Source organism: Porites lutea, chromosome 4, assembly GCF_958299795.1.
Source record: "Porites lutea chromosome 4, jaPorLute2.1, whole genome shotgun sequence".
Classification (NCBI taxonomy): domain Eukaryota; kingdom Metazoa; phylum Cnidaria; class Anthozoa; order Scleractinia; family Poritidae; genus Porites; species Porites lutea.
This window is the reverse complement of record NC_133204.1, coordinates 10,370,790-10,387,635: the sequence shown is the minus strand read 5'-3', so window position 1 is coordinate 10,387,635 and position 16,846 is coordinate 10,370,790. Positions and strand designations below refer to the sequence as shown.

Here is a 16,846-nt window from a genome sequence, read left to right as displayed (position 1 = left end):
CCCCCCCCCCCCCCCTCCAAATGGGCGCCTTGAAATAAATAAGCCTCTTGGGGGGCTTAATAAAGGAATTACGGTAGTAAGTTAAGAGTTCATGAAGAGTTCGACGTCTGGCTCAGTTAAGTTCGTCTAAATGAGTTTGGATCGTCCAACACCTTCTATCGGTCTGCTTCAGACAGACAGAACGTCTGAAGATCGTCTCCGGGACAAACATCTATCTTCACATGCGACGAACTAGACTAATAAATTAAAAAGATGAATGATAATGTATATTTAGCCTCGTTCGGGAGAAAATTTATTAAAATTGCTTTTGGGTCTGATTGAGTTAATCGTTTCAACGCCTCCTACGTTCGACGTCTGACGTCGACTATTCACAGTCCCCTATTTTTTCGTGAGATCGTTTAGATATACCGCGTCTTACCGTCACGGGTATCTTGATTTTCAAATGTACCGAGGGGGCGGGCGTCGGGGTAAGTAGTTTTGACACTCATGCAAGATAGTAGCCTCCCACGCAGGCGTTTTTAGGGGAGCTGCGTGGGAGGCTAGCAAGATGGCAGCCCGTAACGCAAAGCGCTCGATCTCGATGATCTTACGGAAAAACAAGGACTGTGAACAGTCTACGTCTGACGTAACGGACGATCTCAACTTAATTTAGGTCGACCCTAATTAGAGTTTGGTTCGTATCACGAAACCTTCGACGTTTGGCCTAGGCCTAAAAGGATGGTATGAAAACCTCTCCGCGCTAGTGCCCCACGGATACATTTCTAAATGTGATACTTCTGTCAATGTACACACTGGCCCGTTTCCGATCAATATGAGGGATTTGGTTGAACAAATATCTCTTCAATCTACAGCTTCCCGCCTGAAACTGCGTGTAGCTGGTGTTAGCTAAATAGAGTATGAATATTACTGGTTATTTCATCGTTTTGTTTTGTTTGATTTTCTTTCTTTGTTTATTTTTTGTCAAATGTAATATCCGACACTGTGGTAATAAACAGAGCTCCAGGAAGGGAGGAAGGGGGGCTCTTAACTCCTGCCAACCTCAGTCATATACATTGTCTTGATTTTCTCAATAAGGTGCCCAAATCTAGACCCCTTCATTTTCTTTGATTCCTGGGCTATTTTGTAGAGTTTTCACTACACAGCACTCACAATATAACACACTAAATATTAACAAAGCAGGCAGGAGAGAAGAGGAGGAAAGGCCCTCACGTCCCGCCTCTTCATCTTCCCCGTCATTATGCTCAAAGCTTCCGCAAATGCAACCACCGTTTAATACGACAAAAAAATTCTCTTTCCGGGAATTGCGCATTTTGTCAAGGTCAAATTACTTCCAGTGACGTGGCGGACTGACTCACTCAGACACCAGAATCTGTTTGGCCTATACACGATTCTCTTTTTACACTGCTTCTATTAGTACTTTTATATTGTGTCATTCAAAACTTTGCTTCAGCTGATCTCAGCTGGATCATTCCCAACCCAAACAGCAGAAAAAAACAAGATAGACCAACCTCAACTTCAACTTCCTTTTTTTACACTGTTTACAAGGGCAATACTAACAATTGTTTTGAAACATATTCACGAGTATTTATTGTAGAAAGTTATAGAGAAACATTGCCTGCGGAGCTGGCGGAATTTGCGGGCGAGTACTGTTGTAAGTACAGCCGATACCCCACTACGGACACGGAGAGGGTTCGTGTTCTTATTAAAGGGGTGTCCTTATTACTCGGCGGGTGTTCATAAATCGGGCTTTGCGTGTTCCCCGTGCATAACAATCCCACTAGCTCACAGGCTAATTAGAGACGAAAACATGAAACATCAGCAAGTCCACAGCGACAAACCTTTGAGTGGTGCCGGATCTCCCAGTTGTTTAGGACCACAGTTCTTGTAGACCTGGATCAGTATAATAATAACTTCTTGAAAATCATAAAACGGTAAACTGATCCTTACGGCAAGGCGATGAAGGAGTTAACAAAAGAATAAAACAAAAACTATATATTTTTAACAAATTTGCGGCTTTGCCGTAAAGATCATTATACCGTTTTATGATTAATTAGAAACGTAAAAGAAAAGACAACCTATGGGGGTAGGGGGACAGTGGCCAATACCCCACAAGCAGAGACCCTTCGATCTTCCTCGGAAACTCGAAGGCCCTTTTTTCCCAGGGTAGGTGCCCAAAGGAGCGACATCTTTGGAGCTGGGCACAGAATTAGAGTCCAAGGTTTTTAAATATGGTAAGCTAAACGGGCGTTCAAGTGTTAAAAAATTACACACTAATTTTGCATAATGTGCCAAAATCAATGAGACCGATCCATGTTTAAAATTGGTCATATTACTTGACCTTACAATTTAAACTAGAAAATACAGGAGTTTTAATTTTGATGTTATTTTCTGAGCGAATCGTTATTAAAATTTGGACCAATGAACGGAAAGCAGCGTGGGAAACGTGACGTCACTTGTACTTGTCGTTACGCCAAGCTCATAAGCTTCATTGCTGGAGCACGTACCGTACTCGTCTCTCCTGTTCTAGAGGACAAACATTCAAAATGGTCCTTCGTCAGTGCTTGGCTTGTAATTCAATGGTAAGTCTGAAACGTTATCTTTTAATACTATATTGTAATATCAGCGAAATTTTGCCAATCTATTGTTTCTCATCCCGGATTGATCAAATTTAATCAAAATTCAATCATTGCTTGTTTGATAAAAACGGCTATATTTCGTCACACAACATCTATAGTGCTGCCTTAATGAGCGTATATTCATGATTTTGACGAGAAATTAATTTGGTTGTGGAATCGATTTATTTTTATTATTAACTGCGTTAAAATTTATGGAACTAAAAGCGGTTCGATTAACGTTCGTGAAGGCCAGTTTGCATTTATGGAGATATAGCAGTAAACCGGCGCTGTATTCTCACTACAGTAGAACTAAATCTCCTAGTATCAGATAATCTGACTAATTCTTCATTCAACCAATTCACCGCAATTACCACACCTGTAGAAAAGGGAAACTAAAGCAGCTTGATTTTTTTTTTCAGTAAGAAACCTATTTTTGCGGCCAGGCTTGCACTTCCTATTGAGATTTATTGTATCCTGTTTTAACTATCGAGTATCTTAGTTTAAGGGTCGTCCATTTGACATTGTCCAATGTTGCATATCATGCCGTTCAGAGGGCCATTGTATCTTCCTGCAAAAAGGCTGCAAATATTCTACCCTTTATTGTCTAGTTAAAATAAGATATTGTACTTATATTTTGGACATACTAAGAAGCAATTCCATTCCACAGTTAAACTGATCCTCTTCCGCATTCCTTCTCAGTATCATATAAAGAAATGGAAAAAGAAATGAACCTCGCTACGATCCTTTACTTTCACTTCCGTGTCTATCACTTCCGGTATAACTCTTGAACCTTTAATATTACGATTATTATGATTTTCTTGATTTAAAAGCCGAGTTGTCTCAGTAAATTATAATTATTATTTTTGTTATTATTATCATGTCCATTCCTTGTAGACTCAGGCAAGATGTTCGCCTGGTTAATAGTCCTTGGGAGCGGGTTATAACAGTCACCACGGATCCCAGGTCTCTCTTTTCTTACAGGGACAGTACTTTCCTTAGTATCTTTGCTGTCCCCAACAATACTGTTTTCTTATTGTTGTTGTTATTCTTATTATTGTTATTATTTTCATTGAAATTTTCCAGTGGAAATGAATTAACTATCCAACTACAATCAACTAAGGAAGTTATAAATGGCAATTTTATCCGGTGTACAATTCGTTTCAGTTTGCATGCACATCCGGGTAGCAATCGCGGAAGTCGGTTACATTACTGACCATGGCATGGTAAATGCAATGTTAATCTCTTCTCCCCAGATGACGGAATCTTGCCGATCATGCCAATGTGGTCACGTATTTGAGGACACTAAACAAATTGCTGGAAGAAGATTCTCAGGTATGAATTATATATTTCCCACAGTAGTAAGAACCAGCGGTTTCAGAGATGAAATTCGTGAGTGCGAATTGGTATCCTATTCATTTGTTTCATTTCATCTCCTACGTCAAGAATCTTTTGATATCGTTTCGTTCAAAGTTCACTCATAGCAATTTGATACACCGCTAGCTTTACTGACGAGAAACTCACTTATGAAAAACAAAACAAGGAGTTGTAAGGCTAGCCTGCAAAAACAGCCATCTCTCGGCCTTGCTCGTCGTCGCTAGGGACGTTTCACCAGGAGAGTCTCTGTTGGCGAAACGTCCCTAACAGCGAGGGGCAAGGAGAGATGGCTATTTCTACAGGTTACTGTGAGGCCGAACAACGCGAAACCCTCACCAGTACAGAGTTGGGAAGTCTAATTATATGGTAACGGCTTTGAGTGTTGAGACACAAAGAGGAGTGAGGAAGTGAGTAGTTCGGGGAGAGTATCAGAGAGTATGCCGTTTTTGGTATATTTGTAGCGCCAGTCCACGTCGTCTTCTTCTACAGAGGAGCTTTTACAGCCGCCTATTCGTCTAGATAAGCAATAATTTATTTAATTGGCTAGCCTAATTTAAATGCGTATTTTCAGAGTACCGTGTTGAGTTGTACACACGTCTGGAAAACAGAAGAGAAAAGCAACTGACTAAGCAAACGCGGAAAGCAATCAAACAAGAATCTGTGCCACAGCCATTAAAAGAACATAAGGTATGGGTGAAGACAACCAGTGTAGTAAGGCGAACGCGAAACGAAAATAGTTAGAGACGTCTTGACAAAGTGAACTTATCTTTGAAAGAAGACTCCCACGGAGACAATTCAAAAGTTACATGTATGTTGCTTGGACTAAATTAGAACTAAAACAACCAGATGTGAATTTGGTTTACAGTAAAAGATCCGGCTGACAATAGTTTCTCACATCGTTGTCCAACTTATTTCTTCAAGCTATCTGGCGCGATCAATTTTTAACTCATGTGCTATTTTCCTTTTCCCCTGTAGAACAACACTGAAGAACTTGCCATTGCTCCTCCACGTTTCAGTAACCACAAGAACCATTCGCTTAGCTCTAAACTGCCCCATCGCAAAATAAAAAGCAAACGGATTCGTCGGTCAGCGGTAAAACCATCACCTCGCTCAACTGTTGTGCCATCAGGACTGGTTTCCAGGCTTCCCAGTGCTCTACAGGAAATCAACCGCAGATTAATAGGACAGAATATGATGTGGTGGATGTTGCAGTTACAATAAGATGAAGGGGGTGGGGCCTGGGGCCCCCACCTTATTTATAGGCCAAATTGAGGCCCGTACTGCAAGGAAAAATATTATTTTCAAGGGCGCCCCCCCCCCCCCCCCGTTATCTTAGGACTTGATTAGCGAGGCCCCCACTTACTTAATTAATAATAATTTGTAATAATTTATGAACTTATTGTGCGCAGCTTAACATGAGAATGATCAGCTGCGCATTAGAACTACATTACTTTACAAGAAACAAATAAAAGATAATTCATTTTAAAAAAAATAATAAAAATAACATTAAAAAGAATACATATGCATGCAAGTAAGAACTGAATATAAAATTGCTCACCAGTATAAAGTTCTAAAAAGATAAGTCTTAATATGCGCCTTAAAACTGTTCACATTAGTAATCGCACGAAGTTCTTTTAGAAGAGAGTTCCAGAGCGTTCGGCGCTGCTGCCATAAAAGCTGTATCGCCTAACGTCTTTGATCGAACAGCTGGCATAGAAAGTAAAATACTACCTGAAGATCTAAGGTTATATAAGGACGATTTAAATGTTAGTAAATAAATCGCGTCGATATTTAGGAGCAAGGCCGTGAACTGCTTTGAACGTGATCAGAATCCACCACTGGCTGTTAACAAGCAGGAAATCCATTGCCTCGAACGGCTCCATAAATCTCATGGGATTATGGCCGAACGAGCACGCCGTGATGTTGATGAGGACACGAGACTTGAGACACATTTACAGAGGGTGCCCAATAGGGTTCTTCAATTCCGTAATCCCGACCGGAAATTTCGTGCAATCCCGTAATTCCGTAATCCTGAGGGTTATTTTTGGTATCCCACCTCCCGCGCATACTTTCAATCCCGAATCTCGCCCGGATTTGCTTTAAAATCCCGAATCCCGAGCTTCTAATAAGGGAAATCTCGGATCCCAAAAAACCTACTGAGGACCCTCTTTATACCGTATAAAAATTAAAAGGTGAAAACGGGAAAAACCAGAAAACCCAATAAACCGGTCAGCCAATGGAATCGATATAGTTTCCAAACGAAATAATCGAGTAGTATATTTTCCCGGAGCCCATGGGTTCTGTGACTTTCTAGTTAAAGACCGTTAAACACACTAAAGAAACAACTTTCAAAGCGAATGAAAGAATTGATCGCGTCCCGTCTTTCATGGAATGATTATAACAGGTAAACCGAAGAAAAGTTTCATCTGCCGTTTTTGTACTAGTTTCCCGAAAGCGGCCTACTGCATGAAAAGAAGCAATTTTGGAAAAATAAAAAATTGTATGATAAACAAAATTTGTGTCTAGTACTGATGTCGCCTCGATACTGCACTTTTACTCTGCAGGCATTGAACCGAGTCGTCAAAACCAATCCTGTCATCACTTATAACAAGATGACTCTTTTACATCCCCATTTCACAAGTTTGCTCTCAGAACTTAATAATTTTATCTTTCCCAACTAAACAATCAGCAAGTAAATATATCATCCCATGCCAAATTTAACCGGAAAAACACTTGCGTTAAACTTTCGATTTCACTGATACGTACGCAAGTCATGTGGAATGAGGAATTTCAAATCAGCTCAAGCCTTGCAGCAAATTCTTTTTAAGTTACCAAAAGAGACTAAGCGGAAGAAACCTCGCTCATTGGTAAATGGTTTATATTTACAGAAAGTGTAATTTGCCGGTTAGTTATTTTAAACTCCTCGGGATTGCTAAATTTAAATGAAGAAAGGAAGAAAAAACCAAACACTGGAATTTATAGTGGTTTGACGTCCAAGGATTAAAAGGTACTTTGAATTTTAAGAGGAAGTCCTAGTTGATACTTGCGGGTCGTTGTCTGCAGAAGTGCAAAACTAAAAGATCGACACTATTTTTGCGATCATCCAGGCGAGGGAAATTACAGTGACTCGCCACGGTCATCAAGAGAAAAAGGGCAAGACCTCACAGGAAATAAGAGGAATGATAACGCGGTGGATTTTTTTTAAAATTTCCTGGCGTTATCATGTCAACACTATATTTGTTGTTCTGACTGGGTGATAAGACGTAACACTGTTTCCCATAAAACTCAACTACTCTAACTATGTGCAATATCTAAAGTAATTCAAGTGAAAATTCCGGGGGTACTCCCTTTTATAAGCCATATACTAGGTATATCTGCCCCAAAGGGAAGTGTTTTCGAGCCGTCTTAGTTTGAAAACGTACGGGTGAAGACTTTGCCCATTTTGGTCTGGAATCGGGTATGGTTTTCAAGGGAACTTCGGGAGTGTATGAACTTATTTGTCGATTCAATTCTAAATGAATGAGAAAGAAAGAGTAACATTAGAATTCAAAATAGATTTTAAGAAATCGTTTTGTTGGCGTTGTAGTCTAAATAATGATGACATAATTTCCTCCATGTAAACATGTACAGTACTGTTTTGAGAGCTATTACAGGTCTGAAAAGGGATATAGATTTTACATGCCAGGTCTGAACACAGGTGTGGAATTGACAAAATGTTTGGTCTGAAATGGGGTCAGGATTTGGGAAACCGGGCAGCACACCCCCACCAAGAATTCTAAGGAGTATCCCCTCGGGTTGAAAATACGCGGACATTATTAATTCGCATCACGAGGCTTGCAGATATTCACTTCGTCATCGGCATTTCTATCACTTTGGAACGAAAGTTCCGGTCAATGTACGTTCACTCCGCAAAGAACTCAAAGAATGAGAGTTGTCCTGGTTGTGTCTGGAACACGGAGGTCCATTACCTATTTATCCACAACAATCTACTTTTTTCAACAGAGTCAAGTAGAGCTATGATAATCACTGACTCTAAAACAACGTATAAAAACAAAGAAACAAATTGGCCTTTTATGGAGCCTGATAGAACGATCTCTATCAAAACGTAATGAATGGCAATTGAACATTTTGATTACTTCACGTAGATTTAATACATCTTGGTAAAAAAAAAAAAAAGAAGAAAGAAATGTATCTTAAATATTGCTTCAACTCTAACTACAGCTGAGTTAATATCCACCTCCGCAGTACAAGGCATGAAACAAATAATTGGACCACTGACGGTTAGTCAGGTTAGTCGATCCCAGTCGCCTTTTACAGTGCTAAAATTTACCTATTAATTTTTAATAGGTAGGGTTTAAATAGCAATTCTTCATATTCCTTGCTGCTTTTCAAAATCAAAATAACTGAGTTCTATTTCTTTCGCATTACAGCAAAATTGTTAAAAAATTCGAGCGATCATGTAACGTCTTGCAACATCAAGACCACGTGTTCGCCCGCGCTCAAACTTTTTAACACGTGACGTCACACATCACCGACGCAAAATAATACATGGTTTGTGGCACAAAGTGTTCATATGTATTCTAGGAATAGGACCTGTCTCTTCACCGTCTCTTCGACTCAAGCAGCTTGTGAGAAGTTCAAAATGGTTTATCGTATGTGCTTTGCTTGTAATTCCATCATGGTAAGTTTGAAATCAGTTAACTGTTATTTCGTTTGAAGATTCTTATGTTTAAATTGTTGCCCCAGCTTAGATAATCAGTGATATTTAAATTTTCTTTAGCCAATAATTATATTTCATTTTAACGGCTCCATTTCGTCACACAACAACCTGGCTCATGCAAAAGGCGCTGCTTCTGTATTTACTTAGTTTCGTCGTTTAAGTGGGAAGTTTGCTCGTTGAATACAGTTTGATTTTCAATTGCCTTTAAATTTTTCGAGCTGGAAGTGGGTCGACCGCGCAGCGTTTGCAACAAATTTACCCCTTTAGGACCTGAAGCGCGCATCAATTTACTGGTAATGTATACCGATAGACTACATTTGTAATGAAACGGAAAACGAACTATCAGTAAAATTTGAAGGTCGGTCGGTGTCTTGTGTAGTACAACGAGATGATAGAATTCCTTGCCACAAAATTAACACTTTCCTTAATTTATACCTCAAATTATTTGTATTTCATCAGACATGAATCGTAAGAATCCAACTTATTTCCTGACAATCAACTGTAGGGTCCAGTGAGAAGGAAATGAACCACCTTTGACCACCCTTCACATGTATATCCGCATGTAACATTTCCCGTTTCATCAGATAATCTTCTCAGTGCTTCCCCTTTCCGAAAGTTTAATTTAATTTTGATGTTCGACAAATAATATATTCATTTTAGTGTTTTGTTTTCCTTATCAGTTTTCTTTCTCAGTTTTCTTGGAAATTATGTCATCTGTAGACTGATTTGCAGCTACCCGAGCCCACTCAGTTCAAGGAAGTTCTTATCACCGCCAATGGTTTGAATTCCATTTAAGCTCGTCTCAGTTTGGGAATATATGCTCCTCTATGGAGATTTCTTGGATTTTCTTTTTTTAAATGGCTACATTAGCCCAAAAACTTTTGCTTTTGCCATTGTTTTCTTCGGAAAAGTACAGAACTTCCTTACGGCCGCGGGGCCAGCAGATCCATGCAAAACCCCATCATGGGGCTAAAAATGTGTACAAATCTGCCCCAAGAGCAAACCTGCAAGGAATCACGCCGGCGCTATCATGCCAAACCCTGCCCGGTGTAGCCTGTAGCTTAGTGGCCATACCACGGTATTTGGAGGTGTGTGCTTCTTGCAGTTATGGCCCCAATAGTTCAAACGATGGATAACGCTAGTACACCAATTGCGCTCAGTTTTATCCAGTGGATAGTATTATCCGCCTTTCGAACAACAAATGCGCGACCCTAGAGACGAGGAAGGTATTAGTCTCTCCTTGAAATTAAAAGGCTACAAATTCCAAATCCAGCGAGCGAGTACATATAGTTTACTTCAAAGAAAGTGCGGCGTACGGGGTTATATTCACGAGTTGTTTGTCTCAAAACCCGAACGAGTGAGGTGCGAGCACTTTCACTTTCTATTTCCCACCTGAGCTGTTTATTACACTTATCACGAGAATTTTCACTGAAATTGATTTTTTTTATGTACTAAGAGCAAATCACAAATAGTAGAACCAAATGCAAATTTAATAGCACTGAAGGGCAAATCTCGCAGCCTATCCTAGTCATGCTGAACGGACTAACAGAAAACGCACTTACAAAAGTTTAATCTACTAAGAACGTTACAAAAGACAGACCTCAGCGATGTGGGGTCGTATCATTGTCTCCGTCTTTCTTTCGAACTTGAAGTAGAAAATTGGCGATTAACACGTCGAGATCTCTTGCCTGAATATTTTCCATCTCTCTCGATGGCGCTTTTTTCTTTGAAACTAAAAACTTTTTTAACAACGAACTTTGTGTTTTGCTTAATGTGTTGTTGTTTTCTTTGAATGCAAACGCTTAACGACTTTGCTTAAAGGCATTTACGCTGTCGTTGATTGGTTATACTTCCACATGTGAAAAAAGCTGAACGCCATTCTGATTGGTTGTATAAGTTTTTCTCACATGTGAAACTAAAGCGTATAGATTTGTACAAATAAGCTTTACGGAATAAAATTCTCGTGATACGTGTAATAAAGTAAATGACGAAACAGTTCTTATAGTACTTATCCACTTGAAACTCAACAGCTACAGAGTGCGTAATCGTGAATAATCAAATAGTGTATGAATGAACCAGTTTCCCTATGCTTTGGTCGGACCCTAAACAAGGAGGTCTTGACGGTGTACAAAATCTTACCAAGGCGAGAAATGTACTATTGTTTCAAAAGCGTTAGATATACGGATAATCCTTCCAGTGGCAATCTTTGCAAATAAAGACTTTTTTCTCTTGCTTACAAGTTTTTGTACTGATTTTATAATGACTTCAAGCTGTGGGACTTAAGAAATACATTATTCTATTTCCCTGACTGACGTGATGGAGTGGATAAATCAACGATTTTCCCTCTGAAAATAACCATTATGACTCTCGGCCTGAAGTCATTTATCGTACTGCTCGGTATTGCAGTGAATCACTCAAGAACATGATGTTACCTGTGAAGATGTTCTTTGTTGCTCGGCTTTTAGAGGAGATGACCACACTCTCATTCAAGAGAGGCTTAGTTATGTCCTCTTGACTAGGCTTTAAGAAGTGAGACAAGACACGTTCTGCAAGGCAATCTACACATGAAAGACAAGTAAAGACGACAAAGACTTTAAGGAACGCCAAGAGTTGTGCCTGCAGATGAAAATTCGCTCATAAATTCATCCTGCCATGTTTAATATTGCGTGTGCTGGCTGAGACAAGGGGGTTATCGCCGAGTCATCCACACTTTGAAAAACTGCGTTTCCAGCAAAATATGAACGCTCACTCAGCAAAAAATAAGGACAATTAATGAGTAAGTGTGGGAAGGCTGCCAATGTCAATCAATTACCCACTGCCACGAATCAACACCGCGGCGGGACAGGACAAAGCAAGAACAAACGTTCAAAAATAAAATGTGGCAGCATGAAAGCATTTTCCCCTTGAAATTAAGTGGCAATGAGAGTCATGTTATTCTTGCTTTTCTGAAACCCTCTATCAGTAACAACCTAAACGATTCAAGGCAGCATTCTGTTCCAGTTACCACAAACTGCCGCAAGCTCCTCAAACAAGGAAAACGAGTTGACCCAAAACTAGTCAAACCAGTTCATAGCTAAATCAAATTTCTAACGATTACATGTTCTAAAAAAAGCTCACGCAGCTTTTTTTTTTTTTTTTTTTTTTTAGAAATTGTTTATGATCTTCCCGTAAACGTAAATTGTTTTCATAAATCCGAATAGAGTTTTCTTTTTTTTTCGCATCAAACATCTATTTCGAGAAAAGTTTTCGTTTTGGCCACGCATCGTGACGCCTGAATTTTTTTAAAAACTGTTTGACGGGTGACGTCATAATCGCCAACGTAAAACCGGCTTGTGGCGTATTATATCAATTGCGCAAAAAGTCTATCACCCCCATTTCAGGTTCAGCAGTTGTCGTTCAAACACCGTATTTCTCCAACGCTTATATATTCAAAATGGTACTTCGACAGTGCTTAGCGTGCAATGCCATGGTAAGTTTTAAAAATGACCTTATGATTTCACTGAAGATAGCAATATTACTGCATGCAGAGGAGTTTATTTCGAGAAGGAAATATTCAAATTTATCTTTGTCCGTTGATAAAATTAATTTCCATATTAACGTCCTATTCCGTCACACAACGACGAGAAGAGAAACTTGATTAGTTTTGGTCATGTTGACAACAACTTACTTCCTCTGGATCGTTGTCTAAATTACAGATTCGCAAAAATTTATCGACTTATTGAACCTGCAGTTAAATCTCAAGTATTTCACGGTAGTTTTATACGCTTGCCAAGCACGCGTTGGCGACCCAAGGCAGGTCAAGGCGGGCTCTCGAAACTATTGTACACTCACATTCTAGTTCAAGTAACGTAAGCTTACATACATTGAGACTAAGGGGGTTGCCTATATTTTGTCGAACACAATTTCCAAGATCTGCACTAAGAACGTTGTTTTCGGAGCAAGCCCTAGAAACCCTCTCCCTATTGTCATTTTGCGCCCTCTCACAACCTGACGTAAAAAAATCAACAAATCGACAAATCTGCTGGGTCAGGTTCTCTAAAGCCCTAAATGCATTGGCGGATTTGTATCTTACTTGTTTTAAGGGATTCAGCCGTTTTATCATTTAATTGGCAACTTGTTCAGAGATGGAACATGAGTCCGCCATGAACGGATGTTGATCTTGCATATCAAAGTCGCGCTTTTTCGGCCAATTGTGAAACACAAGCATTCGTGTTAAAAACTCAGTTAAACCTTACTCATTTCGATTCAGTATGCTGCCTTCAGGTATATTTTCACGTCAAAATAAATATTTCAGGTTTAAACATATTTGACTACTTCAGCCATCACAGCAGTTTCAGTTTCGTAGAGGTCGCAAAGATTCTTTTAAGGCCGATCAGCTCTAATTTTACCCGGTGCCGTTCAGAGAAAGTTGGTGAAGTTTCTTCTTTAAAGCTCTTCACAAGTATTAGGAAAATCAATTGCGTTATCCAGTGGATAGAGATTTATCCGATGGATAGCGTTATCCACCTTTTCAACAACTGGGGCCTGGAGTTAAAACCAAGATGCAATTTTACGTGTAAAGGTGATAGCTTAAAACTAACAAGCTATGAACAAAATTACCCGAAGTGAAGTTTACTTCAGAATTTTGAATTAGCTCGTTTTATATCCATTATTTGACTTTCATGTCAAACTGCACAAACTCGGGTGATTACTGAAAAAATGAATCATACGCACAAGCATTGCAATAATCATCCTCACCCCTCTCCCCAGATGACAGATTCGTGCAGATCCTGCGCCTGTGGTCACGTGTTTGAGGACAGGAAACAGATTGGTGGAAAGAGATTTTCAGGTAGGAATGTCATGACGCTGGTTATAACTGGTTATTGGTCTCATTTGCATAGAGTTAGTGACATCGATATAGGGAGCTGTAAATTTGGACAGGTAAAGAACCCTGATCCGGGTTATCTTTGGCAATTTTCACACTTGGTGTTCAGACACAGTGCCCGAGCCGAACTCGCTGAGCACTAATGTGAACACGCCCTTTTTGCAATTATATACGCAAGAATTCGGGCATGGTGTCAGTGCCGCAGTACTCGGGCACTGTACTGGGAACACGCCTCTGTGTGCACACCTTTCCTGTTAGCTCGGAGGCAATCTACTGCTTTCTAAACCCATAACTCCTTTTACGCACACGTTACAAAATGGCGTTGCAAGTATTTACGCAGTTACGTATAATGGTGTTGCGTACACCCAAGATGTGAACACAATAACATTTTGTGCCAGTATTGAGACACCAGTGCACGGCCAGCACCAAGTGTGAAGCCGCCTTTGACGAATCCCAGTTAAACTACCTGTCAATTCAACGCAGGCGTACTTGCGTACTTGGACATTGTTGGCCGCCTGTAAGAAGGTCAAAAACGGACTTGATGTAAAAGCCTGTTTCAACTAATAAGGTTCTTGTTTTAACAAGATATCCTTTAGACAACCGCCTTTCCGTCCCAAAAGTAAAGAGTTGCCATTAGCGACATATACAGTCGAATCTCGATATCTTGAACCGTTGCTAACTCAAACCAAAATCGATTTCCCCTGGATTACTGCAATTTTACTGGGTCACTCGAACCCTCGATAACTCGAACCTTCCTTTAACTCGAAGTATTTTTTGTTTCCCTTCAGATCATTTCTATGTAATTTTGACCTCGATAACTCGAACTATGTTTTACGCTCGTGACAAGTGGAAAAAAAAGAAGAAACAGTTTACTGCAGGTCCGAAACATTGAATTTAATTGAAATTAAAACAAGCGTGTATTCTTTTGCCTTTACTTTTTTTCTCAGTCTTGTTCAAATGCAGTGTCCAGCCCTGTATATTAATCAAGCTTTGTCGCTTTTGATTTCGTTTGATTCCTTTTTCAAAATACCAGTATATCTCTCTCTGCCCTTGAAGTTAAGTGTACATGGTACTTATTTTAATTGCATACCTTCACAATCGTCACTTCCTTATTTTCGGTTATTGGCTTCGAACTCCCCATAACTCGAACTTTTCTCTGTTTCCCCAGAAGGTTTGAGTTTTCGGGTGTCGACTGTAGATTTGACTACGACTGTGAAATCGCAAACGAGTCAGCACTAACGAATTAGGAATTTGAGGCTAAATGCATCCCCCAAATTAAAACGCTTTTCTTTTGCTGACTAGCACTCGTGGTCCTACTTAACTCAATCTCATTTTGTTTCGTAATCCAAATCTAAAGCCAGGGCCGTCGAAGATACTGTATGTAGTCTAAGATCAATAGGAAGATTACCATTTCCTTAAGCCATTGCAATTGATAAAGATACCAGGAAATGCCCTTATAAACCGACTAAATTAAAAACGCTGCCAAGCAGCACTTTTCTTTCACTGGCATCATTCGTTTCAGCATAAAAGATTCACGCATTTTTGGGGGTTGTTGTTAAATTTCAGAATATCGGGCAGAGTTATACACTCGTCTGGAAAAGAGAAGAGAAAAACAGTTGAAGCGGAAAAAGAGACTGCAAGTGAATGAAACAGAAACTGGACCACGACCTCTAAAGGAGCGAAAGGTACGTATAGTGTAGGAAAGCTAGAGATGTAGTTAGTTCCTACGGACTCTACAGTGCTGTGGCAGTGAGGGAGTTATCCATGGCGGGCCCCGTTAAACATGTGTAGCAGGCGTTTGAAGGACAAAGGAAAGGGAAAATTAAGTTAGGGCGCAAGTGCACATGAGGAGCACGCGAGGGAGGGAGAAAGAAGGAAAGTAGGAATTCCTTTCCCTCTTTCCTCGCGCGTCTAATTTCTGCTACCCTTTACTTTCAAACGACTTCCACACGGGCTTCGCATTGCTAGTTCAGAGCCACAGAGGAAAATTTCCTTTTGCCGTAAGATTTCCTGAAGCTTAAAAGGACTCTGACACCTTGTTTGCTGTTCCTAATGTGACGTCTTTATCACCTTCATAACTCTAGAGTACACATAGCATTCTGGTGACATGCCCCTCTAAGCGAGCCTTAAAGGAGCCGTGTCACGAAATTCAGCCAAATTAGGTAATTACAAAATGCCCGTTAGATTAAGAGAAACATAAAAATAACCACTTAAAACATTAAAGGAAGGTTAAAATAACGCAACAGATACAACAAATTCCGTGGATGGGCAAAACTGAAGAAGATTGAAACGGATTGAAATTAGGGTTTTTGAAAACTGTTCACTGGCCCAACAGTTTTTCCGTTGATCTCTGCTGTTTGCAACTTCAAATATAATGATCAAGAGACATATCTATTTGTCTCCAATCTTTAATTTTTTGTCATTCACATGTAATTTCTTTGCTTACATTAAGTTCCATAGCGATAACGGGCGAGCAATTGGCAAAATTAAACAAAATGAACTGAACTGCCGTGACACAGCCCCTTTAAGCGAGCCTTCTCTTTCCCACAGGAATTTCATATTTTCTTGAACGCTGCCTCATTTTTTCCCCAATTTAGATTAATGTTGAAGACGCCACAGTTCTTCCTTCTGGTATTGAACCCAAGAACTACACCTTCAGCTCCAAAAAGCCTCACCGTAAAATAAAGGGCAAAAAGATTCATCGGCCATCACCGAGCCCAAGTACCGTACCACCGGAACTAGTGTCTAGGCTCCCAAGCGCTTTACAGGAAATTAACCGAAGACTGACAGGACAGAACATGATGTGGTGGATGATGCAGTTAAATTAAAAATATTGCCGGTCAGCATGATAAATATAAGAGCTGATGAGCGGAAGAGCCTTTATCGCAACCGTGCATGAGGATCTTGTAAATTCTATTTATAGACGGAATTTTATATATGTACATATACGGTCGTTCAGTCCCGGAATTGACCTAGTGCTGCATGGTCCTTCAGTGAGTTGAAAGTTTTCATCCGTCATTCATTCTAAAAGAGTTGCCACTGAGCATTACAGAATGAGAGGATTACGTTGCCTAGATGAAGATCTCCCGAGGTCACAGGCTTAATGCATAATGCAAGTCAGCTATGACGATCGAACAAAGCGATAAACAGTCATCTTGAGATAATGATTACTCAACTGTACTGGAAAAAAAAAAAACTATACGGGCAATGCCGTTTGAGAAGAGTACCGCCACCTTGATGCTGTAAATTTGATGTCATTGACATATTGACATA

At 39.9% G+C, this 16,846-nt stretch overlaps 2 protein-coding genes across 3 annotated transcripts; both read left to right on the top strand.

Moving 5' to 3' along the window:
- Nucleotides 1-2,461: 2,461 nt before the first annotated feature.
- LOC140935795 (uncharacterized) lies at nucleotides 2,462-6,333 on the top strand. Its single transcript, XM_073385358.1, has 5 exons — nucleotides 2,462-2,579; nucleotides 3,869-3,947; nucleotides 4,561-4,676; nucleotides 4,965-5,262; nucleotides 5,326-6,333. Exons 1-4 carry the CDS (start codon nucleotides 2,544-2,546, stop codon nucleotides 5,208-5,210), a joined length of 477 nt encoding a protein of 158 aa, XP_073241459.1. The 5' UTR covers nucleotides 2,462-2,543; the 3' UTR covers nucleotides 5,211-5,262; nucleotides 5,326-6,333.
- A 2,181-nt stretch (nucleotides 6,334-8,514) lies between these two features.
- On the top strand, nucleotides 8,515-16,846 carry LOC140935792 (uncharacterized). Of its 2 annotated transcripts, none has more exons than XM_073385355.1 (4): nucleotides 8,515-8,670; nucleotides 13,459-13,537; nucleotides 15,140-15,258; nucleotides 16,171-16,846. In XM_073385355.1, exons 1-4 carry the CDS (start codon nucleotides 8,563-8,565, stop codon nucleotides 16,399-16,401), a joined length of 537 nt encoding a protein of 178 aa, XP_073241456.1. In that variant the 5' UTR covers nucleotides 8,515-8,562; the 3' UTR covers nucleotides 16,402-16,846. The 2 variants fall into 2 exon arrangements, with proteins under 2 accessions (XP_073241456.1, XP_073241457.1); XM_073385356.1 differs by lacking the exon at nucleotides 8,515-8,670 and adding an exon at nucleotides 12,027-12,178.

Bases quoted from the DNA above. Each gene is read 5' to 3' on its own strand.
- LOC140935795 (XM_073385358.1), top strand. From the start codon at position 2,544: ATGGTCCTTCGTCAGTGCTTGGCTTGTAATTCAATG. The intron at 3,948-4,560 runs GTATGAATTATA...GCGTATTTTCAG, and splicing joins TGCTGGAAGAAGATTCTCAG to AGTACCGTGTTGAGTTGTAC. The intron at 4,677-4,964 runs GTATGGGTGAAG...TTTCCCCTGTAG, and splicing joins AGCCATTAAAAGAACATAAG to AACAACACTGAAGAACTTGC.
- LOC140935792 (XM_073385355.1), top strand. From the start codon at position 8,563: ATGTATTCTAGGAATAGGACCTGTCTCTTCACCGTCTCTTCGACTCAA. The intron at 8,671-13,458 runs GTAAGTTTGAAA...CCCTCTCCCCAG, and splicing joins TTGCTTGTAATTCCATCATG to ATGACAGATTCGTGCAGATC. The intron at 15,259-16,170 runs GTACGTATAGTG...TCCCCAATTTAG, and splicing joins GACCTCTAAAGGAGCGAAAG to ATTAATGTTGAAGACGCCAC.